Source organism: Nothobranchius furzeri, chromosome 7 (assembly GCF_043380555.1).
Source record: "Nothobranchius furzeri strain GRZ-AD chromosome 7, NfurGRZ-RIMD1, whole genome shotgun sequence".
Lineage (NCBI taxonomy): Eukaryota > Metazoa > Chordata > Actinopteri > Cyprinodontiformes > Nothobranchiidae > Nothobranchius > Nothobranchius furzeri.
The window spans coordinates 66,009,884-66,037,786 of record NC_091747.1 but is presented as its reverse complement, the minus strand read 5'-3'; the positions used below and the strand labels follow the sequence as shown (position 1 = coordinate 66,037,786).

Here is a 27,903-nt window from a genome sequence, read left to right as displayed (position 1 = left end):
CATAGGTGGGATTGAGGAGCTCCTCAAAGTATTCCTTCTTTTTTTTTTTCTTTTTTTTTCCCTGTGTCCTGTCTGGCTGTGAAGCAAACAGAATTGATGTCTGAATGCTGGTGACAAGCCTTACAGATTTACTCTCAGGTGGAGCATCAAAGCGTTTGCTTTTAATGTCACGCCTGATACTTAAAACTTTATTGTTATTGTTTTTGAATGCTTTGCAATTCCAACCAGACACGGAGACAGAGGTGAAAGAGAAAGGAAGAGACAAAAGGTGGGGAGAGGGGGGAAGGGGGTGGGGTTCCACAAAAATAAACAATAATGAACAAGAGTCTGCTTCTACACCTGCAGAAAGGGAAAGAATAGAAAAAATGGGACACAACAGTACATCAGGAGCAAGCTATCACTGCGTCAGCCTGATGATGAAATATAAAGTCAACATCCGCATCCTCTCCCGACGCGCTGGGGCTCCCTAATTGTCATATTTTGACGCTTGGTCACACACGTCATTATTTGACGCTTTGGGTGTAAGAATGTGCTGCAGAGACACAATAAAGCAGACAGTAAACCAAATTACAATTTGCGGCAGAGCAATGAGGCAACTGCCCTGAGTTCAGCTTGCAAGTTTATTTTATAACCTGAGATAAGGAAAGAACAAGAGGTGAGCGTGTGAATGGGAGAGAGGTCTTGACGGGAAGAGACAGTGTGTGTGTGTGTGTGTGTGTGTGTGTGTGTGTGTGTGTGTGTGTGTGTGTGTGTGTGTGTGTGTGCTTCAGGCATATGGTAATACATTTGTTAATAGGCTTAAAGTAATGAAATCTAAAATTTCCATAACATACATAAACCAGGGTGTCCGCGGGGTTTTAAAAAGTATTAAAAAGTGATAAAAATTGTCAAATTTAAGGCCATTAAAAGTGTTAAATTTGGTCTCAGAGGTATTATTTTTTCCAAATTAGGTATTATTTTTTCAGACTATCAGATGTCGTATTCTGAACATCGACATAGTAATGTATTCCGAATGAAATGTTTTGAACGATTATAAAAACAAAGCAAGCCGATTATTTGCTCCTCCCACTTGCGCTGCCTTGAGTTGCAAATGAAGCGCTCCTCCCAGTGTTGCCAAGTTAACTTAGCGACTTTGACGCTATTTCTAGCAGCTTCAGACCCCCTTCTTTTTAAATCTAAAAGTACCTAGCGAACACCTCAGAAACATCTCTGGTAACCCTTAGCTACTTTCTGGATAACTGTCGTCGACATTTCCTGCAGGTTAGCTAAACACTCCGCCTGCGCTCCGGACCGTTCTTCAGGACATTAGGAAAGGGAATGATGTAGTGATGTGTCAGTCGCTAAAGAAACGGCTCTCAGAGCCGGCTCCCTGTTGGAGTAACCAGAGTGAGTGACACACACACCGTACCTGCGGACTCCTGAGCCGATAAAAATGGCTAAATGTGCGCGTGCGGCGTGCTAAACACACGTGCAGCTTGCCCCTGATTGCTGTGAGACTGGGTTGGGGGGTGGGGGGTGCAGCTGTGGTTGGGACAATTATTACATTAACTGATGAACTTGTAAATAAATAGTTTATAAATAAGGTAGAAATAAGTTCCTCACGCTGATAAATAATAAATAATCTCTCTGAGGACACGGTGCTAGTGCACTCTCCTACAGCACCTTGACACGACTAAATAAATGTTATGCAAAATTTTGTGAACATCAATTTATTTGCATTTATTTGTTATAAATGCCACTGTATAATTCTTGTTGTCCGTATTTGCAAGATATTGGTATTTGGGTCTGTACTGGTTAGACTTAAATGAGTTAAACAAAGGTCTATAGCCCTTGGGTCATTTGCTATAAGTATATTGGTCTTTTTATACTGGGAATCAGGAGTTCTTTTAGTGATCATCTTGTCTCTTTGTTTATTTTTGCCCTGAGCAGTTTTATGACTGAATAAAAACAACAACAAAAAAAATCTACATAAATTGAAAAATAATCGAGATCTCAATTTCAGTCACAATAATCGTGATTATTGTTTTTGCCATAATCGAGCAGCCCTACTTTAGCATATCCGGTCACATAATGATGACGTCATATTCAGAGGTCGTTCTGCATCATTTCAGGCCCCGTGGTCAACTGTCTGAACCGCTGAAAAGAAGTGCCTGGCTTATTTTCTAATTAAAATAAATATGTGCAATACGTTGTCAACATCATTGAGTCTCTAAGTCTATTCTTTTTGTATGTTATATATGTTAAAATATGTGTAAATAGGTCGCTGATTAACACTTGCAATTTAGTGTTGTGATGGTTTAAAAAAAATTCTTAAGGTAGTAAAAAAAGTATTAAAAAGTAGTAAATTTTACTTAAGGATTGCTGTATATACCCTGTAAACGCAACTCAGTGTGCTAAAAAGATTATTAGAGTGGGACTTTAAATGGTAATAAGTTAATAAATTAACCGTTTTTTAGAAGAGCACCTGGCCCTCAATGTCTGTTGGGAAAAACTCCAACCCTTGAACAAATTTAGTTGGGGCCAGCAGTGGACGTACCAAGTCTTCTGAATGAACTTAATATATTTGTTAAAGTTGGAATGTGGAACATTTGAATAACAAGTTATATTTAAAAAAATAAAACCTCTATAGGGTATTCAGAGGTAAATGTACAGTTTCTCCTTTAAAAGCTGTATTTAAGACAGAATCTAATTTATGTTGTCGGCACGACACTGCGTTTTTGTTTACATCTACCAGCCACTAGAGGGCACCATTGCACTAAAAAGTCTGCTCAGCAAGGCGAGGTTGGGACTGTGGAATATAGAGGACTTGACAAGTCAAGCAGCTGATTCTGAGCCCAGAAGATGTTCTAACAGTAAAAAAGTTTAGAGTAGAAATGAGTCCTTGTTCTGTACGACTTGTCTCTGAACATGCTGCTGGAACGTGTCAGCAGTGAACCAGCATGCCAACTGATGGAAAATTAGTCCTGTTGGTGCTATACCACCTCTGAACACTAGAGTTTGCCAGAGTGTTCCATAGTCTACCTTTAACTCATTCACTGCCATTGATGACTAAAGTCGTCATTTTAGATCCAACCGTTCAGTGCTAATGACGACTAAAGTCGCCATTTGCATTTTTTTTACTGTTTGGGCATCGGAACGAGCCCCCGCGCCGAGAGAACAAACATCCCAGCTCTAAAGCCGATCTTCACCTGCATACGTCACGTCACGTGATCAGGAAGCAGAAAATCCATGTGTCAGGAGATCGTTTTGGGCCGCTGCTGTAAAAAAAGTGTGGTGCGAACCGGAAAAGCTTCTGCCGATCACAATTCAACAACGGATTATGAAAGAACGGATAAAGCTTGAAACGCGCGTTCTTCCTGATGTAAGAGGTGAGTCTCCGCTTTGTTTTGGTTGCTTTTTCGTCGACATCATCCTAGCGCGCAACGTTCTGTGACTCTTACCCCAAAACTCCACTATCTCCGCTCCGGTACGAACTCCGCAGCAAAAACGGTCCCGTTTAGTCAATCAGAGCTGTTCCACTATTGTGGCCGTGCGGCGCCCACCGTTCCGCCATCCGGCAAAAGTAGGATCGATTCTATTTTTGCCGGACGCCGGAGCACCTCCGCAGTCAAGGGACAGAAATCACAACCGCCCAACAGGAAAGGGAGCAAGCACAACTTCCGTTATTTCACAATCAATTGATAAACAAAAGGCGTTTTTTGTTTCATATGCACAGGTTTAACAACTTTTAACAACTATCAATGGCGGCTGAAGTTTAAATGCACAAAAGTAAGCCATAAATACAGTTTCCACTATCAAAGTAGTCACCCTTTGTTGATCCAAACACTGCTGATCTCTCAACACAAATGATGGGCAGATTAAACAGTTCATGCCGATGCTTCTCCCACACAACGGGTGTTTGGATCTAACTTCCGCGTTTATTGCTCGGACTGTATCGCAAGATCTCGAAAATCCTGCGCATGCCTGTTTGCCCACCTCAGGTCTCCGCACCGGAGCGGAGCCGTTGTAGACCGGGTACCAGTAAAAATTGAGTTCGGAAACGAGCGGCAGCGGAAAGCGGGAGCGGAGATAGTGGAATTTTGGGGTTAAAAAACAGTAAAAACGGTGAGAAACGCTGGCAGCAAATGAGTTAATAAAAGCATTTGATCCTCATACAAGTTCGTATCAGTCAGTAACCAGCAGACTGGCTTCCTCTCTTGCAGACCTGCAGTGGTGGCATTCTGCTTAAACATCTAAAAGTTTCCAGGATAGAAGTGAAGTGGCTGAAATGTTATCCTGCTTTATGCTTTTCTGTGTGCTATAAACCACATTCACCCTCCATTTGTGTTCTTCAGACTTCTCCTACGAGTTTATCCAGAGAAATGGTCTGAGGGATCCCATCCTCTTTGAAAGTCTCAATGGGCTGGGTATCAAGTAAGCGTTTCGTTTAGCTAGCTGTTCCTGTGTTCTGTAGCTTTTCCTTTCAGTTGATGATATCCAGGCCAGAGTTTGAACCCTGTCGTGTTGATGTTTGTTTGTAGGATGCCAGATCCAGAGTTCACTGTGAATGATGTGAAGATGTTTGTTGGTAAGTTCTTTTGTTATTTGTGTTTGTTGGTGGATGCTACCACTTCTTCCAAAGGGCTGAAACATTTATGGCGCTTTGACATCTGACGTCTCCTTTAAGCCCCATGAGATGTCTAAGCTGCAGCTGTTACACACCTGCTTAGACTCTATCAAAACCTGGGTGGTGGGAGCTTTCTTCAGCTGAATGAAGATAAGACTGAGATCCTCATCTGTGTCCCAGACAAGCTGGTTCCCAAAGTCAGAGACTCTCTTGGTCAGCTTGCTTCCCACACCAAACCTTCTGTCAGGAATCTTGGCGTGACCTTTGACCCAGCTCTCACCCTGGATTCTCATGTCAGTTCTCTTGTTGGCTCTTCCTTCTTCCATCTCAGGAACGTTGCTAAGCTGAGTCCCGTTCTGTCCCGCTCTGAACTTGAGACAGTTCTCCACACCTTCATCTCCTCACGCTTAGACTACTGTAACTCTCTTTTCACGTGTCTGAGCAGAACCTCCCTGAACCGTCTACAGGTGGTTCAGAACGCCTGTGCTCGGCTTCTGACCAAGTCCTCCAAACACACCCACATCACCCCGCTTCTCCTCCAGCTTCACTGGCTGCCAGTCAACTTCAGGGTTCATTTCAAGATCCTGGTTCTGGTCTATAGGGCCTTACATGGACAAGCACCATCTTACATTGGTGATCTTCTTAGTCCCTACACCCCCAGCAGGTCCCTGAGGTCCAGTGACCAAAGCCTACTGGTTGTGCAGCACCAGGCTAAAGGTCAAAGGTGACAGATCATCTGCTGCTGTGGCCCCCAGACTCTGGACCTCTCTCCCCCTGAGCCTGAGATCAGTGGACTCAGTGGTCTCCTTTAAACTCACCTGTTCAGGCTTTGGTGGGACCTTCATCACCTCCCTCTCCTTGTTCTGCTCTTATTCCTCCTTTCCCGGGATCCACTGATTTCCCTCTTTATTTATTTTCTCTCTCCTTTCCTTATAGTTTTATATTTTATGACATTTTCTGTTTTATTTCTCTCTCTTTAAACATGTTTTTAAATATTTTTTAAAATCTTTTTTATACCTTAATTGTTTTTTGTGAAGCGTTTCGGGATTTTTATCTTGAGAGGCGCTTTGATGGTTTTATTTCTTCTTTTTTTTTTTTTCGGAGGCTCCCCGTGACGGTAGGCGAGTATTTGAGCTGACCAGTCAGTTTCAGTGGGTGAGTTGTACCTGTGTAGCCTGAAGCAGACCACCTTGGTATGTGGGCTGAAAAACCGACCAGGTGAGCATGGACAAGTCCAAGGCCACCTAGATGTGAACCGTTTATAAGCTCCCCAGTGGTCTGTGCTGGCCCAGATGTGAAAGCACCATCAGTCCTGGAAGAAGGAGAATAAAATAAGTCCGGTGTGACTTTGCATGTTGACACTAGTACCTTCCTTGCAGGCAGCAGGCGCATGATAGACGTGATGGATGTCAGCACTCAGAAGGGGACGGAGATGTCCATGGCCCAGTGGACACGTTACTATGAGACACCACCCCCTCAGAGAGAGAAGCTCTATAATGTCATCAGTCTTGAGTTCAGCCACACCAAGCTGGAGAGCTTAGTGAAGAGACCGGCCACGGTACGGACCTTGTTACAACCACTAATGCAGGAGAAGACCGAGTTGTGACTGTTGCCTCTGCTTTTCTGGGTGTAGGTGGATCTCATCGACTGGGTGGACAACATGTGGCCTCGTCATCTGAAGGAGAAGCAGAAAGACTCCACCAACTCCATCACTGACATGCAATACCCCAAAGTGCAGAAGTAAGGTGTTGTCCTCTTTCCTCTGGATGTGGAAGTGTGTCAGGTTTGTCATGTCCACTGTCTCCCACAGGTACTGCCTTATGAGTGTTCAGGGCTGCTATACAGACTTCCACATCGACTTTGGAGGCACCTCAGTGTGGTACCACATTCTCAGAGGGAGCAAGGTGGGTCAAAGAGCCTTAGTTGAATGAACGCTAGAGGCATTAGCGGCACAGAAAGACATTGGGGCGGTTTACTCTTTACTCCACATGTGTCAGACACAAGGCCCACGGAGCATTTTTATGTGGCCCACGAGATAAATATCAATAATATATTAAAACTGACCCACTGGCCGATTTTACAGCATAGACTACAACTCCCATGATGCTTTGTGGCGTTAGCGCGGAGCCAAAGTGCCCCCTCCTTTGTGTTTTTTCCAGTGTCTGCTGCCGGTATCTGCAGCTCCGCTGTCTCGGACAAACTAAACACTCCTCTCACTCAGCGCCGAGTTCACTCAGCTGTTTTCTGAAGCTGAAGCCCAGAAACGGAGATTCTAGCCGCTCAGTAATGTGTTCACGACTGAAAGAGAAAGTTTTCCAACTAACGTCCAGACAGAGCTGATATAACTCCAGCGAGCAGCGACACGCTCAAACCAGCACGGCTCTGTGGTCGTGTTTCCTCCCCGACACACAACAACGTGGTCAAGCTGCTCAGACATGTTCATCAGCACAAACCTATGTGAGCACCTGTTGTCATCTAATGTTGTCATTATTATGATGAAGATGAACAAAACAACAGGAGTCTCCTCCTCAGCTCAGATCAACCCCATGATGCAGGTATCTGGCTGGAACAGGTGAGCATCACAGTAAACCAGTGGAGCAAACTGAGCTTTAAATATGTTGCTTTTATGCTCTTTTTCTGCTCCAAAACATGAAAGTTAACAGGTGAGATGTTGCATTGTCATTTAAGATAAAATGATATTTTATTTTGTTGTTGGCCCGTGAGAAAAGATTTAACCTGCAGTAAACAGGAAGTGGAAAGGCTGCAGATAGATGAATAGAATAGAAAATCCCTTTATTGTTCCTCAGTGGGGAAAGCTAGACGTCACAGCAGCGATGACACGTATTACAGGAGAAAAAAGGAGAATAAAAATAAGAAAAATGAATAAACAACAAGAAAAAATAAATCCTGAATAGATTTTAAAAATGCTGACTATACCACAAGTAATGAATACCACTGATGCCTTTTATTTAAAACGGACTTGCTCGTGTGTAGTTTGGTTATTCCACATTCAGTGTTTGTTTAAGCCATCCGCCATTAAACCAAGTAGAAGAAGGGGATCCTGTGTGATATCGCTGTTGTCATCTATCGCTGCCTGGATTAAAGCCATGAGAAACACACCGCTGCACTTCTCCAATGATTCTGGGACTAAATAAGCTGTTGGGTTACACGCATTGACTTCATCTACATAGATAAGGAAATGCATCTCTGCAATAGTCTTATTTTGAAAAATTACCGGAGGTTTTACACTGATAGGGTGTGAGATTTCCTGTCTAGCTCTATGTTAACTGCAGAACTTGATGTGTCCCCAAATCGACTCATAAGTAGCACAGCGTCCTGCTTCAGGGCCCAGCCTGAAATGTTCCGTACCGTGGCCGGTTTGGATCGACTCGTAGATTATAATCCAGACGTTCTGACTGTGTGTAAGCTAACAGACAATCAGAGAGCAAAAATGTGTGAGTGTACCTGTTTTATAGGTTTATTTGGACATTTCTTAACGTTACCATGTGTGGGCATTTCCACATTGTGGGTACATTTTGCTGCTCCACACAATGCTAAGCTCCCTAAAACTTGGTTTTAGATGTTTGGTGTGAATGAACGTTTAGGTTAGAGAAAGTCCGCCGTGTCCTCCTTTATGAGCTAAACGCAGGCGGATATGAGCCGTGCTGCTCTTGGAGACTTGGAGCCCTACATTATTTTATTAATGTGTGTGTGCCCACATTACACACACACACACGGCTTGTTTTTTTGTGTACTCAGCCAAGTATTATTTCATACTGTACTTTATTTCACACTACATACACACCTGTAGGGTTTTCACACACCAAGGGAGAAGCCTTAGCTTTTACTCGAAGGAAAACACTCCCGATGTTTTGGATTGGGGTCCGTGCCCCAAGCGGCAGGCTGCCTGCAGAAGTGTCTGACTTTACATCGGGTCTTGTAAAGAGGGTTATGGGCTGATGAAATGGTAAATTCAGCCCGATTAATCGGCTGAGTGATAAACCTGTCCAACCCAAGTTTCTGAATCCATTTGATGTTGTAATTGTTGTGAACCTAAATTAGGCTCTGCCAATTAATGTAGCGTTATGGTTTATGCTCTTTTATGAAAGAGGGACCATTCTACATATTAATTTGTGATATTAATTTTATTAAATTAATATCACAAATTGTATAGTTTTAAGAAGACTCAAAGGTTGTTTTCATCGATAAACTGTCGATAATATCCGTGGGTCTGTGTTTCAGTTCAATGAAGAAACAAGTTTGAAAGTTAAAAGTTTTAATTCTTCAAATTAAACTAATGATTTTGAAATGACAATCATATGAAACAACAATCAACATTGGCAACTTTGTGGGACAATCTTTAACAGTTGATATGCTGTTCTTGCTCAAATGGACCTTGTGGTGAATGTGTGAAGATTGAACATGAGGTGAGATGAATGCGTGTGTGTGTCAGATTTTGCTTCAGGAAGAAACAGGTGTCTGAGTGAAGTGATGGTTTGGATAAACTTAGGTCTTATTGAAAAACTGCATCAAACGCTAACTTCCGTGTTCTGCCTCACTGAAAGTCGGACCCTCTTTTAGATCCGGGCCGCCAGAGGATGGTGATGTTCATCCAGGTGACACCAGCGATGGTGATGTTCATCCAGGTGACACCAGCGATGGTGATGTTCATCCAGGTGACACCAGCGATGGTGATGTTCATCCAGGTGACACCAGCGATGGTGATGTTCATCCAGGTGACACCAGCGGCTGGCAGAGGAGACGTAGGTCTCCTGCGAGCCCGGTCCAGAGTTGCCCTCGGTACACGTTGATGGAAACACGTTTGCAGATGCGTTTTGTTAAGTTTAGTTCACTCAGAAATCAAAAGACTCGGTATGAGTCTGCATTAGAAGTTGCGATTCAGCTATTCTGTCTGGCTGACAGGAACAGCGTGAGGGGGGGGGGGGAGAGAAATGAGCCGATCGGCTCTGTCCCCCCTTTGGTTTCTTCAGGTCCTCTCTCTTTCGTTGTCCAACACGAACTGAATCATAAAACTGAAACTTACCAAAACCTTTCTCTTCTCAAAGCAAAACGTGTACGTCAGCAAATGTGTTTTGGAGTTTACTGTGAGAATCTGTGTGTGGGTGTGTTTGAGTGTGTGTGTGCTTGAGTGTGTGTGAAGGTCGTTAACAAACATCCTCAAACATTATTTAATCAAGTATGGATTCATTAATCCATTATAATTACCCAAAGCATAAGAATCATTCATTTGATTAAAACACATTTATAATGAGCAAAATGAGAATGATTAATCTTTATCATTAAAATAGAGAAAAGGAAGTTCAAGACTTGTTATGACTACATTTCCTGGGAACCCATCTTCTTGTACAAAGCTGCAGGTGGCAGATGTTATGGTTTCCAGCAGACTCTTGCAGACTTCATGTCTGCAAAAGGTCTCAATCTGTGGGTGAAAGTTCTCAGCGACCCAGCTTTGACCCAGCTGAGTCAAATGACCTTTGGCACAGAAAACCCATATTTCCTCACGTTACATAATCCTGTTCTGCTGCTGGAGAATCAGCCTCTCTCTCTGTCACTCACCCACGGTGCTGAGAGACAGACGTTTAATATCGGCTGTAGTAGCAGAGCCGTGTAAGGGAGAAAACAGGAAAATAACCAATGCAAGGGTTTAATTTACATCTATTTAATGAACCATAAGATGTGAGATTCCATAGAAAATATTAAATCAATTTTATGGATCTTTGGGTACTTTCAACCAGAAGATTGGAACTTTTATTGCAGGGATTATGTAACACTTCGTATTAACTGAGAGACACCAGAAGACAGTCACCTTTAAAATGTTTAAGAAGATTTATTTCTATACAATTTTAAACAAGACTAACTAAACTCTGAGTGATGAAGGGATCTTGGTGTGAATGAGACGTGAAATGGATGGTGTATGTGTGAGTGATGCTGTCATCAGAACTCTCGTATCCGGAGAAGCAAGTCTGAGTGATGCTGTGATGTTTTGCTCTTAAGCTATGATCGGAGTTTCATAAACACATGAGACGCCATGTTGTCGCTCCACACATATCCTTGATGAGACCTCCGTACAGATCCAGAATGCCAGGTCCTCGGACCCCTCTTTCGGTACCGGAGCCGATGAAACAGCATCAGCTGTACGACAGACTAGTCTTTGGATTGTCTCCAGGTAAAAAGCGACAGTTGGTTGACAGCGTCAGATGGACCCGGAGGGTCAGTGAGTTCAGCTTTTATTCTGAAAGGAACCGTTGCGTGGTTAGTAAAGTGCAACAGATTTTATCCAGCTTGTTGGTTCTTTGCTTAAAAGGAAGTCCGGGTGGCCGGTCCGACACTTCTCTTAGAGTGCGGTGAACTGACTTCAGATGGCGTGGGGACTGGTTTTATTAATCTGGATGTTTGGATTTATGGTCGAATCAAAGTTGGATAGATTTATAAACACCACAGAGACTATGCCACGCTTCAGAAAGGAAGGTTCTGATTGGATGAGAAAGATAAATGTGTCATGTGACTTTAAGCCTTACGTGAATCAGTATGTCTAGTGGAAACATTTAAGTTATATTACTTATTATAACTTACTAATCATAACATTGTCATTTCACAGATTGGTTCACATCTTATTATTGACTAACACTTTGTTTGATTAGCTTTATTAAAAAATAGAAAGAGTTTGTCTTCTTTCTTCTCTTCAGCTGAAAATAAGAAGTGTTTGAAGCAAATGCATGACCTTGGGGCAGTCTCATGCAGATTAGTTCTGTGTCAGAGACATCTGAGGAGAGAGGGTAAATAACCTTCGGTGGAATAGCTCCGTCATCACGTTACACCGAAATGGGCTCAGCTCCAGTCCCGATACCTCCCCCCTCTCAGCTGTAAAGGGAAAGCCTCAGATGTCTAGAATAGTTACTACAGATCTTGGGTCAGGCAGATACCACCACCAGAGGGAGCCACTTCTGGGGTCAAGAGTCCGTGCAGCAGAGCCAGTGATCTAGAGGAGACTGATAGAGTGGAACCAGCGGGTTATTGAGGAGTCTCTAGGATATCTTAGCTGAGTCCAGGGGTTTCCTCAGAACGTAAAGACGTTGCTGACACCTGCTGAGTGTCTCCCCAGTGTTGGATCTGAACACCTCCACTAGCTCATCTAGTTCCCCATGGATGATGGAGGTGGCTGCTGTGGTCAGGTCCCTCTGCTTTTTGGGGAAGGTCACGGCCGTCTCCTTGGTTTTGCTGACGTTCAGCTCCAGACATGACCTGGGGATCTGGTCTGTGAAGATACCAGTTGGGCTGCATGGATCTGCAGTCATCTGTGTACAGGATGAAGATCAGGGGTGAGAGCATGCAGCCCTGGGGGGAGCCAGTTCTGAAACACTGTTGTTGACCTCTGTTGGTCAGAAAGTCCAGGATCCACAGAAGAAGTTGGGGGGACATTTTTGGGCCAGGGTACTAGCCTGCAAGGTGTTAAACTTAGGAGAGAAGTCTGCTGACAGCTGTCTGAGCAGCAGGGGTGCTCCAAATCTTCATGGCTGTCTGCGCAATATGGAAGGGAATCCATGTCTCTGATGATGTGGTTTTATGGTCCTCTCTTTTGGGATAATGAAGGTCAGAAAAGGGTTAGGGAGTTTGCTCCTCCAGCTAACGTTAACCATGTGTGATGCTAAAGAGCATGTGTGTGTTTAAGGTCTTCTGGCTGATCCCACCAACCCATCCAAACCTGGAGCTGTATGAGAACTGGGTGCTGTCAGGTAAACAGGGAGACATCTTCCTTGGAGATCGAGCCTCTGACTGTCAAAGGATAGAACTGAAGCAGGGCTGCACCTTCATCATCCCGTCAGGTACACCTGTAACCTAAGGTTTCCTCACCGCATGCTTGCCCGACTCATCATCCTGCTCTCTGAATGCTCAGGTTGGATTCATGCGGTCTACACCCCTGTGGACTCCATGGTGTTTGGAGGAAACTTCCTGCACAGCTTTAACATCCCTATGCAACTTAACATCTGCAGTATCGAGGACAGGACCAGGGTAGGTGCATCACACACTCTGTTCACACACCTGCTGCTGCTCAGACGTAGTACCGGAGGGTTCCTCTAGGGGGCACAGCATAGAACTCAGACCTGACAGAGGGCCAGGTTTGTGGGTACCATAGACATCGATGGACCCTGCGTGACCGCTACTGCCTATAACCCCCAAATTCCACTACCTCCGCTCCGACACGACCTCCGCAGCAAAATCGGTCCCGTTGTAGTCAATCAGAGCAATTCCACTACTGCAGCCGTGCTGCGGCAGTGCGGCACAGCCCTCTGTTCCGGCGTCCGGCAAAAATAGAATCGATTCTATTTTCGCCGGACGCCGGAGCAGCTCCGCAGTCAAGGGACAGGAATCACAACCGCCCAACAGGAAAAGGAGCAAGCACAACTTCCGTTATTTCACAATAAATCGATAAACAAAAGGCGTTTTTTGTTTCATACGCACAGGTTTAACAACTTTTAACAACTATCGATGGCGGCTGAAGTTTAAATGCACAAAAGTAAGCCATAAATACAGTTTCCACTATCAAAGTAGTCACACTTTGTTGATCCAAACACTGCTGATCTCTCAACACAAATGATGGGCAGATTAAACAGTTCATGCCGATGCTTCTCCCACACAACGGGTGTTTGGATCTAACTTCCGCGTTTATTGCTCGGACTGTATCGCAAGATCTTGAAAATCCCGCGCATGCTTGTTTGCCCACCTCAGGTCTCCGCACCGGAGCGGAGCCGTTGTAGACCGGGTACCAGTAAAATTGAGTTCAGAAGCGAGCGGCTGCGGAAGGCGGGGGCGGAGCGGAATTTTGGGGTAAGCGCTGATGAGCGGTGGTGCCGCCATCTTGGATCGGTCAAAGTGGCGCCACCAAAACATATAATTAAAGTGCATCATTATTGTTCTTTAAAATGGTAGAAAAACTTCATCTAAGGTCAAAAGGTTACTTTGGTTATCCTTCCAGGGTTTCAGATAACTAGCAGGTGTTTAAAATCAATGGAAGCAGGCAGGCTTTCCTTAAAAACGCAGTTTTAGGGTGTAAACTTAGTAAAAGTCAAATAAAGACACCATAATAGATATCATAAAGAAATCATAAAGAAATCAGCTGTAATGTACTAACAGAAACTTATATGAATGAATGCATCTTAAAGTAGGTAATAATAAAGGACAAAACACTAAAATGTAAATCAGTGTTGTTAGTAATTAAACCTATATGTGACTATCACTACTCATTAGTAAATAACTGAAGCATAAAAATGAACTGAAATCAGTTATCAAAAAGATTTAACTTCAAAAGTTATCAAAATCACTAGAAATGGAAAAATAAAGAAAAATGGAATTTGGATCAGCATAACAGATAGTGGTTACTCACTTTGAACTGTTATGAACTTAAATCATATAAGTATGGAAAACCACAGCTTGACCACAACCAAGATCAACCAAGCCTGCATGATATGTTTAGACATGAAATCTATTCACACACACACACACACACACACACACACACACACACACACACACACACACCACACACACACACACACACACACACACTCATCAGAACTTACGTGACCTGAATCAGAGAACCCAGCGAGAGCGGACGGAAGTTCACGCCCCTGTTGGCACGATTCAAGTTGGGTAGTCAGCTATATTGGTTGTAATAACATCCAAATTAGTGGAACCTTTGTGCGGTTTGATTTTGTTCTTGCGGACCCACAAATAGATGGGATCCTTGTTACTTTTGGTGATCTTGATCAGATACACGACCGGAGAGAGTGGTTTAGTTGTCAGGTATGGACCTGACCTTTCCTGCGAAGGGTTGTTAACCAGTTGACCAGAGGTGACTTTTGTGTGACCAGAATTAGGAGCAAAACTGAGGTCAGAATGAGAGGCCCTCTGATCATGAGTCATACTGCCCCCTGCTGGTTTCTTCAGACTCGTCTGTGGAAAGAAAACACTGCAGGCAGATGGTCGTTAAGGCTCTGCAAAACCCGCTCACTAGTGAAAGCCACAGCACCACCAGACTGAACTGGCTGGAACAGCAGGTGATGCTTAGACATCAAGAGATCTGGGAGTACCCGGAGTGAGACACCTGAAGAGAACCCAGGCTCATATGGTCGTATTAGAGGAGGCTGCGGAGGAAGCACAGCCACATTTAGGATCAGACACAGACATGTGACTAGCAAGAGAAACATCGTCTGTCCTGAAGACGGAAACCAAGAATGATTTAGGCTATAGACAGGTGCAGGTGCTGCCTTACAAGGGTCCGGAGCAGATGTGCTCTCTGGAGGGCCCCCGGTCGATACACAGGTGTGATCAGAGAGATAGGGATCAGGGTCAGCCAGTAGAGGTACAGGGCGACATCCGACCCCCCCCCCCGGTAGGTAAGTCACCTACTTCAAGTTTAGAGGTCATCAGCGCCAGCTGTAGTGGAGTAAAGTCAGTGATGGTTTCGGCCCCCACCATTGGTAGGTGGTGTTCCCACCGCAAAGTACTGGGCTTCAGCTGGAGTCTCAGTGCCACCATCAACTCTCCCCGCGGCAGGGTGTGGAATCTCAGGCGGAGCATCGCTGCAAGCGTCAGCCTCCCCTGGGTCAGGTGGCTTCTCCAACTCAGGTAGGAGTGGTTCTGCTACAGGGACAACACAGGCTCTGTGGACATCAATGATCTTAGAGGTACTGGATTCCCTGGTCAGTCCAGCACCGTTGTGGTCAACAACACCTGAAAGAGGAGTGACACGAACACAAAAGAGAGCATGCAGCTCAGGAACGGAGTCAAACTCCAGAGAAAGATGTAGATGAGCTTTTGGATCAGAAAGGTGCGAGATCATCCTGCTGATAGTAGGGTCCTGGAACTGAACACTGATAAGGTAATTTATAGAAAAGGCAAGTTGAAAAGACACAAACCCACTAGATGGTTGAAAGATGGACGCATCATCAGGGGGCCACAAGGGTTTGAGGGACCCTGATGTGCCCACATCTTTACCTTGAAGAAGAAGAAGAAGAAAAAAATATCATTTCTATAGCGCCTCTCAAGATAAAAATCACGAGGCGCTTCACAAAAACAAAAAATGTAAAACTATTAAAAAGCATTTTGAAAATGTTTAAATAAATATATTTTAAATGAGCAAAAATAGACAATTGTGATTAAAAAATGTAAAGAAAGAGAGAGAGTGAACAGGAAAGAGGGAAACCAGTGGATCCTGAGGAAGGTGGAATAGGTGGGGAGAGCAGAATAAAGAGAGAGAGGTGAAGAAGGTCATACAAAAGCCAGCCTGAACAAGTGAGTCTTCAGCTGCTTTTTAAAGGAGACCACTGAGTCCACTGATCTCAGGCTCAGGGGGAGAGAGCTCCAGAGTCTGGGGGCCACAGCAGCAGATGATCTGTCACCTTTGGTCTTTAGCCTGGTGCTGCACAACCAGTAGGCTTTGGTCACTGGACCTCAGGGACCTGCTGGGGGTGTAGGGACTAAGAAGATCACCAATGTAAGATGGTGCTTGTCCATGTAAGGCCCTATAGACCAGAACCAGGATCTTGAAATGAACCCTGAAGTTGACTGGCAGCCAGTGAAGCTGGAGGAGAAGCGGGGTGATGTGGGGGTGTTTGGAGGACTTGGTCAGAAGCCGAGCACAGGCGTTCTGAACCACCTGTAGACGGTTCAGGGAGGTTCTGCTCAGACACGTGAAAAGAGAGTTACAGTAGTCTAAGCGTGAGGAGATGAAGGTGTGGAGAACTGTCTCAAGTTCAGAGCGGGACAGAATGGGACTCAGCTTAGCAACGTTCCTGAGATGGGAGAAGGAAGAGCCAACAAGAGAACTGACATGAGAATCCAGGGTGAGAGCTGGGTCAAAGGTCACACCAAGATTCCTGACAGAAGGTTTGGTGTGGGAAGCAAGCTGACCAAGAGAGTCTCTGACTTTGGGAACCAGCTTGATAATCCCTCCTTTTCTGATAATTTCTGTCCTTTTTTATATTTTTCTGAGCAGAACGACTGTCTTAACCAGTCTGCAGACAATGGTGTGTTTGAGAGGTCACTCTACCTATTCGTACCACCTGTGGAGAACATTGTCCTACGGGGGTGGGATGATGTTTACCTGTTTATCTTTGCTCTTCCTCCACAGGTTCCAGGGAAGTTCCGTTTCCCTTTCTTCTATGAGATGTGCTGGTATGTGTTGGAGCGGTACGTCTTCAGTCTAACCAGCACCTCTTACCTCATACCTGAGTACCAGAAACACTCCCTGGGCATAGGTAAGCAACACACAGGCTTGTTGCATGATGCTGAGTGCGGCTCCACTCGACTCAACTCCATACGGTGTGGGAACTGGGAAACGGCTCTAGTGGGTGCGCTTGTCTTAATCAAGGACTGACGGTGGCTTACGTCACAGTCTTGGCCCAGCCTGGTCAGAGGGTTAGGGTTAGACCTGGCTGTATGGTTTGATAAGCTAGAGATTATTATTACAAACCATCCAATGCCATTTGTGCCGAGTGTACGCACCCTTGTGTGGAGGTCCATGGGTGATCCTGGGGGTCAAGAGGTCGGGGTGGACAAAGCTGGTAGAGTGGACCTTTGGCGACCAAACTCATAGATAGCTCCGATACGACCCATCTAGATGGCCATCTACATGCCTCCAGGTGACGGCAGGAAGACGGAGAAGCATGAATCAGGCTTAAGGCTGTTGGGTGGCTCTTAAAACAACCGTAATGTCTGTTATCACCCACAACTGTTGCAGAGCGTTGTTTAGGCCTGAGGTCAAAAGAGAGGATGTCTCAAATGCTTGCTCACCGGTTTGGCCGAACCAGGAGGCAGCTGGAGAACTGCTTAGTTCAGGAAGTGATCCAGCTTTTATTAATTCTTGTTTACAAATATACAAGTTAGAATTTGGCACGTTTTAAAGGGTGTTAAAGACCTCAGAGAGATCACTCCTTCTCAGTCACATACATAGAGAGGTTAACTCTTTGTGGAGGTGCAGTGAGAATGTTATTACATGTTTATGTGGTGCAAAAATGTTAAAACATTAATTCATCAATTATGATTGCGTGAATATACTGGTACATTTAACAAACACTAATCTGGTATCATTTAAGACCTGAAATGAATCATTACAGGATTTATATTGATTTAAACACATCATTATTAAAGCACACACCATATATTTATACACTTTGGATTTTTTTTTAATGCTTTGTAATTCCGACCAGACACGGAGACAGAGGTGAAAGAGAAAGGAAAAAAAAAGGTGGGGAGGGGGGGGGGGGTTCCACAAAAATAAACAATAATGAACAAGAGTCTGCTTCTAGACCTGCAGAAAAAGACAAAAAAAAGGGACACAACAACAATACAACAAGATCTAGCTATCACTGCGTCAACTTGATGAAGAAATATATAATCAACATTGTTTAACTGAAGAATCACGATAATAAATCACAGTACATTAAGTGCCCACCATAGTCTTAAGACCTGTGTTTAACGTGCCCAAGCCCATACTTTTGAGAGCACCATGTTAGCACCTGTGTGTGGACACGCGCTAGTTTATGTAAGGTTTCTCTATGGGAGCGTCCAACAGAGAGTGTGAGGGACCACAGATCCACCCCCCAAAGATGCGTAGGGGACGGGGGGAGCTCCAAGTCCCAGAGATCCAGGCGCTGCCCCAGAACACAGGAACCCCAGGGAGACTGCAACCAGAAAGGCCCCTGCCCCCCTCGAGAGGCGCAGAGGATCGCCCCGGGGGGCCACAACCAGCAGCCGGCAGAGTCCCGGGAGATATCAGCGGCAAGCCCACAGGCCCGCCCGCAGCCTCCCACCCCCTAGCCGGCCGAGCCCGGGACCCAGGGGAAACCACCCCTGCCGGGGACCCAGCAGAGCCCAGGGACCCAGACCCCACCAGGCAGCCGCCGGGATTGATCAGGCAGATGCCAAAACCTTAAACCCCCAGACCCGGTTGCCACGAACACTCAGGCAGACCAAGGCACAACCCCTCACACCAGGTGTGGCAGGGGGAGGGGGGACGAAGATCTATATCATCAAAAGAAGATCCAGGAGAGGGGAGGAGTCAAAGGCCCCACCTGATATATACAGTCATACACAAACACAGTCACACACTCCCTCCCTCATGCTCACACATGCACATACAACCCAAGACTTACTCTGGTCCCGGTACTGCTGCACATGGGGTACAACCATCACCGGTAACCAGAGTTTGACCCTTTCTGCTGGGGTGCTGATGAGCAGGCTCCCCCACCCAACGCTGAGCACAGCAACCCACCACCCCAGACCCCAACCAGCCAGCCAGATCTCCCTCCTAGCCTCCAGCCCCAGGAAGCCAAGCAACAAAAGAGGTGCGCTAAGACCCCTAGTCTCCCTCCGCCTGCTCCAATATAGTGTTGTGTGATCATGAGGTGTATTCCATGGCTGTGGTGAGCGGGCAGTGCGGGCATCATCCGGCCTATGCCAGCTGATGCCACTGCACCACCCCACTTACACCCTCAGCCCTCGGTGTCTAAGTGCGGTTTAAAATTGGAAGTGGGCACCGGCACCCGGGAGGAGGCTGAGATATCCCCCTGCCAAATGCCGTTGAATGTTTTCACTCCCTAGGCCCTAAGTGTGTGTTTGTGTGGAATGTCATTGGTGGAAGTGTGTAAGGTGCAAATAAAATTGGGGGGCAGGTTGCCACAGGAATGCGGAAATGGGGTCCATACCCGCACTCCCTGACTTGCCCACCCCCCAAGGTCCTATGTGTATGTTTGTGTGATGATGTGAGGGAGCAGGAGGAGAGAAATATGCGGGAATGGGGAGGAATGGCTGGTTGGGCTTAGCCCTCCAGGGAGCCAGCTCCCCTACTGGCCCCAATAGGCACCTCCGTTGTCAAACTGCCACCCAGGGCATGGAGACCCCAGCCCATCCTGCCAGGGCCCAAAGCAGCAGCATTACAGAGCCTCACGGAGTCCAAGGGCACCAACCCAGCCCCAACCCAGCAGAATATTTATGTCCATCCCTGCATTTGCACAACTTCCAGAATATATAAGGCATGGGACATCCAGGTAAGGTTGGGTCCTCCCCCTCCTGGACCTCCCCCTCCCCTGTGATGGAACGGCAGAGGAGCCAAGGTCTACCTGAGGCCCCCGAACCCGGGCCAGGCACTGCTGCATGTTCCTGCCTTCTTCCCGGCAGCATACATGTCAGCATCCGACCCCCAAGGCCCCGCCCAGATCACCACACGGGGCCGGCCACCCCCAAACCCCGAGCCCCCAGGTCCCCACCCAGACCCGCCCAGGGGCAATGCAGCCGCCAGGCAGTGACCCATGGTCGCCGCCAAGATCCCCAAGGGGCCCCACTCACAACTGCCAGTAGTCCACCCCCCGAGGCAACCCAAGCACCTCCAGAAGGGGGCAATTTCCCCCCAGTCCCAGACACCCCCGGATACTCCAAACTCAGACCCCCCACCCACACCATCCCGCAGGACAACATCAACGGCCCCCCACCCTCGCTATGTGATGGAACCGATCAAAGGAGCCCAGAGAGATTGATCTGAAGTGGAAGCAGAGGCTATATCAAGTGCAATATGATCTAACAAAAGATTTCTATACTGGTTAATGCAGAGAGTTTCTCTGTTTTTCCAATTCAAGTGGATAGTTTTCTTAGCGATGCATATGGCAGTCAGAACCATGTGAACCACAGATGTTTCAATCGGGACATCGTCCAGGTTTCCCAGTAAACAAAGAGAGGGGGTGGATGGGATATGACATTTCAGACATTTTGACAGATCCTCACATACTCTACCCCAAAATTCCTGGACAGGTGGACAGGACCACAGTGCATGAATGTAATTGTCAGGAATGTTGTTTGTGCAGTGTGTACAGGTGTCAGACGACACAAACCCCACCTTGAACATCCGATGACCTGTATAGTGTACTGTGTGTAGAATTTTGTACTGAATTAATTGTAAATTGGGGTGTCTGATCATTTTAAAAGTTTTTAAACAAGTTTGGGACCAGAAGTTCTGGTCAAAGCTGACTGATAGATCCACCTCCCAGTTTTCAGTAGGGATTGCTATTCTATCATCTATTTTGGACAGTGTCTTATATACTTTAGACAGTAGTTTGGGGGGTTTGAGATTATAGAAGTCTAATACCCTTGGTGGTGTTTGTAATTCTATTTTATTGAGCTTAAATTTTTGTTTTACTACAGATTTAATTTGGTGATATTCTAAAAAGCTATTCTTATCCATTCCAAATTGGGAGACTATTCTATTAAATGGGATGAAGTCCAATCCTTCATATATGTGTTCCAGGTATAGGATTCCTTTATTTTTCCAGTCCGGAAGGTTCATCATTTTATTATTTTGCAAAATATCAGGATTATTCCAGATAGGTGTGCGTCTGCATGGTACTAGTGAAGACTCGGTCATTTTAAGATACTCCCACCATGCTGTCAGAGAAGTGCTGATACTAATACTTTTGAAGCCTTCATGTTTTCTTATGCTTGAGCTAATAAATGGTAAGTCTGAAAGCTCTATCGTATTGCAAAGTGTCTGTTCTATATCTAACCAGGACTCATCTAGTGGGTTATCTTGCAACCATCTTGGTATATATTGCAGCCTGTTGGCTAAGAAATAATAATAAAAGTTGGGTAAATCCAGTCCTCCTCTGTCTTTGGTCTTCTGAAGTGTTTCTAAGCTAATTCGTGGAGGTTTATCCTGCCAAAGGAATTTAGCGATTGAGGAGTCCAGAGATCTAAACCAGTCAGCTGGTGGCTTATACACTTTGGATTTAAACACTGCTCATTCAACAAGAGATGGTTATATGAAGTTCTAAAAGAAAGTCATTTATGATTCAAGCAAGATGAACTTCATTCAGAGAGAGGAGGTCTCATCTTCTGCATGAGAACTTGAGCAAAGATATGATGGCATCCTTGTTGGGTAGCAAGGTCTTGTGCAGTGCTTCTTGTTTGTAGGCCAGACAGATGGGGTGTTTGTGTCTGCAAATGAAAAAGTTAATTTCTGGTCATTGGTGATGTAAATACTGGCCTTTAGGCACGCCACAGTGGTCAGAGCCTTAATGAGGAATAGAGTCTCCTGCTGAGACGTCCTTGTTACAACCTGTCTAGGAGGGGCCAGGCCACAACATGAAGGCGTATTCCCATTTTCCACAAATCCCAAGTACCACACCACAGTTTGACTTCTATACAAGGATATTTATTTACAAGTTTTATTTTAACTGAAAGCGAGGAAGGATAAATATAACTCAGGGTGAACCAAAGGCCAAAACAACAAGCAAAACAGCCCTAACTTAAGTAGTCATCTTATCTACTAAATAAAATAAGAAATGCAACCAAACTTACCTCCCTGATTACTAACACAGGAGAAAACTGAATGAAGAAATTAAATGGCAGGTTCGCCCCTACTTTCGTCAAGTTTGACAACAGGTCTTTTACACAGCACTCAACACAGGACACTAAGGGGATGGTGGCAGGTTGGGATGAGCAGAGAATGAGGGTCAGCTGCAGGTGGTGTAGACGTCCCTCTTAAAGGTCTGCTCCCATCAATTATCCAATCAGGCCACTGGTTCACCAATTGGATGTGGGCACCTGCACTAAGAAACATTATGAATACCAAATCAAAACAACTTACAACCTCTGGTTGTAACAGTCCTACATGCTAAACTAAATGTGTTTGTTTAAGGTCTGAAGAATACTTCTGGTACAGATCTGGCTGACGAGGAGCAAGAGGAAGGCAACGACGAAGAATCTGAAGGTCAGCAGTCCGAAAAGCCTCCATATAGAGTTAATGTGACTCCTCTGGAGCTGGAGGGACTCTGGAACATCTTGGGTAAACTGGAGGCACTTCCCTACAGCAAACAGTGTGTGCCATCAGGGATCCAGAATGCTTCAGCTCTCCTCAACCATGTCAAGGTACTTCTCACCTGTGTGAGATCAAATGTCCCCAGTGTCCTGGGTGTCTCATGCTGTGTCTGCCTGCAGGCGTTACTGAGGGAGCATGCCAACGACAACCCTAAGCTGTCCTATACAGGAAGGCCTATCATCAGGTGGCCACGGAGAGTAAGCACCAGCACGTTTCCAGTCTCCGCCCCTTTCTAGTGTTGATGGTCAGCCCTAGAAGCTGCACAAACGTAGCTGGCCTGTTTACTGATTATCTACTTCTGTTCAACAGCCCTCGTGGTATCAGCCTCCACCTCCTCCTCCTCCTCCACCTCCTCGTCCTAAAACACCATCTACACCCATCATTCCCAGACCCCAGAAACCAGCCTCCTCTATGTCTGTGCTGAGGAGGCGCAGGGTCAGGTGTGTGTGAGTGTGTTACACATTAGTTTTCTAAATGGCACGTGTCTGAATACCTGTGGTCCTGCAGGTGTAAACGCTGCGAGGCCTGTGTGAGACCAGAATGTGGGGACTGTAACTTCTGCAGAGACATGAAGAAGTTTGGAGGACCAGGCAAACTGAAACAGACCTGTGTGCTGCGGCAGTGCCTCTCTGTAAGTCAAACCTTTCTTCTTCTACAGGCAAAACAGGAAAGCTAGTCTGGTGGTCAGTAATCCAGCTCAGACTGAGAAAACATCTATTCATAATATTCTAATAATCTGAGATTCTGAATCAGCTGTACGCCATCATCATCACAGTTATACCAGATAAAGGCTGAAACATCTGGAATGAGTCTGTCTCTTAGATTAGTTTCAGCGTTTAGGCTGGATAAGTGACATGCATCAACTTTTGTATAATATTCCCATTTTTCCAGCTTCACCTGTATTTATTATGACTGTGCTGCTGTGTTTTCTGAACCAGAGCCAGGTAGAAGGAGACAGTTTTCTCTTCTCTTCTATACACAGAGTAGCTATCTACCTGTAGGCAGTAGAGGGCGATGAACAGCTACGGGAGCGACACCACACACCTCGGTGACGCTCTGATGAAAGAAACAGCAGGAGCCTAAACTCTACTCTGTGTGTAGAAAAGAACAAAACTACACTGAATGAATGTTGAAAGAAAGCAGACTCGTTGTTGTGATAACCCGCTAGTTTTATTATAGAAGTCCTGAGGTGACATCCGGACCACCCTGGGATGCCTGTGACACCTCTGAAGGAGTTAGATTTGTTCTAATCATGCTCTGGTCCTGCAGCCGGGCCTCCCTCTGTCTGCTGTGTGTGAGATCTGTAAGGAGCCCAACCAGGAGGAGACCGGAGACCCGGCCCTTACTCTCATGGAGTGTTCCAACTGTGCACAGATCGTCCATCCTGCCTGCCTTGTGGTAAATCTGTTCTACACTCCACTCTCGATTAAAATGCAGGGTTTGTACGGGGGTGGTTTCTTTTGCCTTGGCACCCAGAGGGCCTTGTTATGTTTTCTTATTTCTTATGTGACTATTTTCCTGTCCTTTATTCATTTATTTTATTTAACCTTTATTTAACCAGATGGGTCAACGGTCTGGCCAAGACACAGCAGCAACAGACACATAGTTAGCTTTACACTGAAGAGCAACAGATGAGATAAAAATAGGATAAAACTGTTAGACATAAACACAAAGTCTGTTCCATTCATCCATCCATTTTCATCCGCTTATCCGGGGTCGGGTCGCGGGGGCAGCAGCCTAAGCAGGGAGGCCCAGACTTCCCTCTCTCCAGCCACTTAAGCCAGCTCCTCCGGGGAATCCTAAGGTGTTCCCTGGCCAGCCGAGAGACGTAGTCCCTCCAGCGTGTCCTGGGTCTTCCCTTGGGTCTCCTCCCAGTTGGATGTGCCCGGAAACCTCACCAGGGAGGCGTCCAGGGGGTCAGATGCCCGGGCCACCTCAACTGGCTCCTCTCGATGTGGAGGAGCAGCGGGTCTACTCCGAGCCCCTCCCGAATGTCCGAGCTTCTCACCCTATCTCTAAGGGAGAGCCCGGCCACCCTACGGAGGAAACTCATTTCGGCCACTTGTATCCGTGATCTCGTTCTTTCGGTCACTACCCAAAGCTCGTGACCATAGGTGAGGGTAGGAACGTAGATCCACCGGTAAATCGAGAGCCTCGCCTTCTGACTCAGCTCTCTCTTCACCACGACAGACCGGTACGACGCCCGCATCACTGCAGATGCAGCACCAATCCGCCTGTCGATCTCACGCTCCAGCTTTCCCTCACTCGTGAACAAGACCCCGAGATACTTAAACTCCTCCACTTGGGGCAGGACCTCATCCCTGACCCGGAGAAGGCATTCGACCCTTTTCCGAATCAAGACCATGGTCTCAGATTTAGAGGAGCTGATTCTCATCCCAGCTGCTTCACACTCGGCTGCGAACCGCTCCAGCGAAAGCTGAAGATCACGTTCTGATGAAGCCAACAGAACCACATCATCTGCAAAAAGCAGAGACCTGATCCTCAGGCCACCAGAACAGATGCCCTCCACACCTTGGCTGCTCCTAGAAATCCTGTCCATAAAGGTCATGAACAGAATCGGTGACAAAGGGCAGCCTTGGGGGAGTCCAACTCTCACTGGGAACGAGCCCGACTTACTGCCGGCAATGAGGACCAAGCTGTGACACCGGTCATACAGGGACCTACCAGCCCGTATCAGAGGGCCTGGTACCCCATACTCCCAGAGTACCCCCGACATGGGCCCCCAATGGACACAGTCGAATGCCTTCTCCAAATTTACAAAACACATGTGGACTGGTTGGGCAAATTCCCACGCACCCTCCAGGACCCCCTAAGGGTTTCGAGCTGGTCCAGTGTTCCACGGCCAGGACAAAAACCACATTGCTCCTCCTGAATCTGAGGTTCAACGATCCGATGGACCCTCCTCTCCAGAACTTCTGAATAGACCTCACCAGGAAGGCTCAGGAGTGTGATCCCCCTGTAGTTGGAACACACCCTGCAGTCCCCCTTTTTAAATAGGGAAACCACCACCCCGGTCTGCCAGTCCAGTGGGACTGCCCCCAATGTCCACACAATATTGCAGAGCCGCGTCAGCCAACACAGCCCCACAACATCCAGAGCCTTAAGGAACTCTGGGCGGATCTCATCCACCTCTAGGGCCTTGCCACAGAGGAGCTTTTTGACCACCGCAGTGACCTCAGCACCAGAGGTTAGAATTCTCAGGGGGTGAGTTTATTTAAATGGGAGGCCCTTTGCTTCCCACAAGGAAGCATTATCATGGCTCCCCAATTAAGACTAATAATTACAGGTGTGTGAGTGATCCAGCAAGCCCTGAGACACACAGCTAGGTTAAAGAGAGAGAAGCCCCTATTTTTCCGTTTGTACAACCCAAAGCAAAACTTATCTCCTCGCTGTACGTTCATCTTTTTAACGCCTTAATCTAACAACCGAACTGTCTCACCAACAATGTTAATTTTTGTTTGTCTTCACTTAAATTCTTAAATCATTCACTGCCACTGAGTCGTCATTTTAGATCCAACCGTTCAGTGCAAATGACAACTAAAGTCGTCATTTGCAATTTTTTAGAGTGTGGGTGTCGGAACGAGCCCCCGCACTGTGAGAGCAAACATCTCAGCTCTAAAGCTGATCTTCATCCGCGTACATCACACGTCACGTGATCAGGAAGCAGAAAATCCATGTGTTAGGAGATCGTTTTGGGCCGCTGCTGTAAAAAAAAGTGAAGCGCGAACCGGAAAAGCTTCTGCCGATCACAATTCAACAACGGATTATGAAAGAACGGATAACGCTCGAAACGCACGGATTCTTCTTGATGTAAGAAGTGAGTCTCCTCTTTGTTTTGGTTGTTTTGGCGTCGACATCATCCTAGTGTGCAACGTTCTTTGACTCTTAAAAAAAACAGTAAAAACGGTGAGAAATGCTAGCAGTGAAGGGCTTTACCGATCAGGAAACGGCTGGCGGTGAATGAGTTAATTTTAGTCACAATTTAGTCATCTGATTAGTTTTAGTTTCTGTCTTATTTTGGTCGACTAAAATAAAGGTTTTTTTTCTAGTGCAATACTTTTCTACTTCTGTAAAGGAAATGCTAACTACTGTATTGTTAAGGAGTGGCTTCCTATGTAATACATGATCAATCAGATGTGATGATCCCATATAAATATGAAATATCAATCTGATTGATCTTTGAATGTTTAATCAGAAGATTATAGTTTATTTTACTTATTCAGGACACACTTTGTAGGATAAACACACTGTATTAATTCAGGCAGAGTCAGTATATAGTTTATAAAAATGAATTTATTTCTGTTTCCCTAAACCACATATGTCAGACACAAGGCCGGCCCGCGGAGCATTTTTATGTGGCCCGCGAAATAAATATCAAAAATATATTAAAACTGGCCCGCTGGCCGATTTTACCGCAAAGACTACAACTCCCATGATGCTTTGCGGCGTCAGCGCGGAGCCGAAGTGCCCCCTCCTTTGTGTTTTTCCAGGGTCTGCTGCCGGTCTGCAGCTCCGCTGTCTCGGACAAACTAAACACTCCTCTCACTCAGTGCCGAGTTCACTCAGCTGTTTTCTGACGTTGAAGCCCAGAAACGGAGATTCTAGCCGCTCAGTAATGTGTTCACGACTGAAAGAGAAAGTTTTCCAACTAACGTCCAGACAGAGCTGATATAACTCCAGCGAGCAGCGACACGCTCAAACCAGCATGACTCTGTGGTCGTGTTTCCTCCCCGACACACAACAACGTGGTCAAGCTGCTCAGACATGTTCATCAGCACAAACCTATGTGAGCACCTGTTGTCATCTAATGTTGTCATTATTATGATGAAGATGAACAAAACAACAGGAGTCTCCTCCTCAGCTCAGATCAACCCCATGATGCAGGTATCTGGCTGGAACAGGTGAGCATCACAGTAAACCAGTGGAGCAAACTGAGCTTTAAATATGTTGGTTTTATGCTCTTTTTCTGCTCCAAAACATGAAAGTTAACAGGTGAGATGTTGCATTTTCATTTAAGATAAAATGATATTTTTATTTTGTTGTTGGCCCGTGAGAAAAGATTTAACCTACAGTAAACAGGAAGTGGAAAGGCTGCAGATAGATGAATAGAATACAAAATCCCTTTATTGTTCCTCAGTGGGGAAAGCTAGACGTCACAGCAGCGATGACACGTATTACAGGAGAAAAAAGGAGAATAAAAATAAGAAAAATGAATAAACAAGAAAACATAAATCCTGAATAGATTTATAAAATGCTGATTATACCACAAGTAATAAATACCACTGATGCCTTTTATTTAAAACTGACTTGCTCGTGTGTCATTTGGTTATTCCACATTCAGTGTTAATGCAGAAATATGTTTGTTTCCAAATTTAAAGGTTCTAAATTG

General features: G+C 45.7%; 1 protein-coding gene across 1 annotated transcript in view; it reads left to right on the top strand.

The window, feature by feature from the left end:
* Window positions 1-27,903, top strand: part of kdm2aa (lysine (K)-specific demethylase 2Aa) — a 50,206-nt gene that overhangs the window by 10,306 nt on the left and 11,997 nt on the right. Inside the window, exons 3-15 of the mRNA XM_054751906.2 lie at window positions 4,335-4,413; window positions 4,521-4,567; window positions 5,986-6,164; window positions 6,240-6,346; window positions 6,417-6,510; window positions 12,297-12,450; window positions 12,522-12,637; window positions 16,758-16,884; window positions 22,314-22,543; window positions 22,613-22,690; window positions 22,803-22,933; window positions 23,001-23,124; window positions 23,763-23,891. Coding sequence (XP_054607881.2) covers window positions 4,335-4,413; window positions 4,521-4,567; window positions 5,986-6,164; window positions 6,240-6,346; window positions 6,417-6,510; window positions 12,297-12,450; window positions 12,522-12,637; window positions 16,758-16,884; window positions 22,314-22,543; window positions 22,613-22,690; window positions 22,803-22,933; window positions 23,001-23,124; window positions 23,763-23,891 — 1,595 coding nt within the window. The remainder of the gene's footprint in view (window positions 1-4,334; window positions 4,414-4,520; window positions 4,568-5,985; window positions 6,165-6,239; window positions 6,347-6,416; window positions 6,511-12,296; window positions 12,451-12,521; window positions 12,638-16,757; window positions 16,885-22,313; window positions 22,544-22,612; window positions 22,691-22,802; window positions 22,934-23,000; window positions 23,125-23,762; window positions 23,892-27,903) is intronic.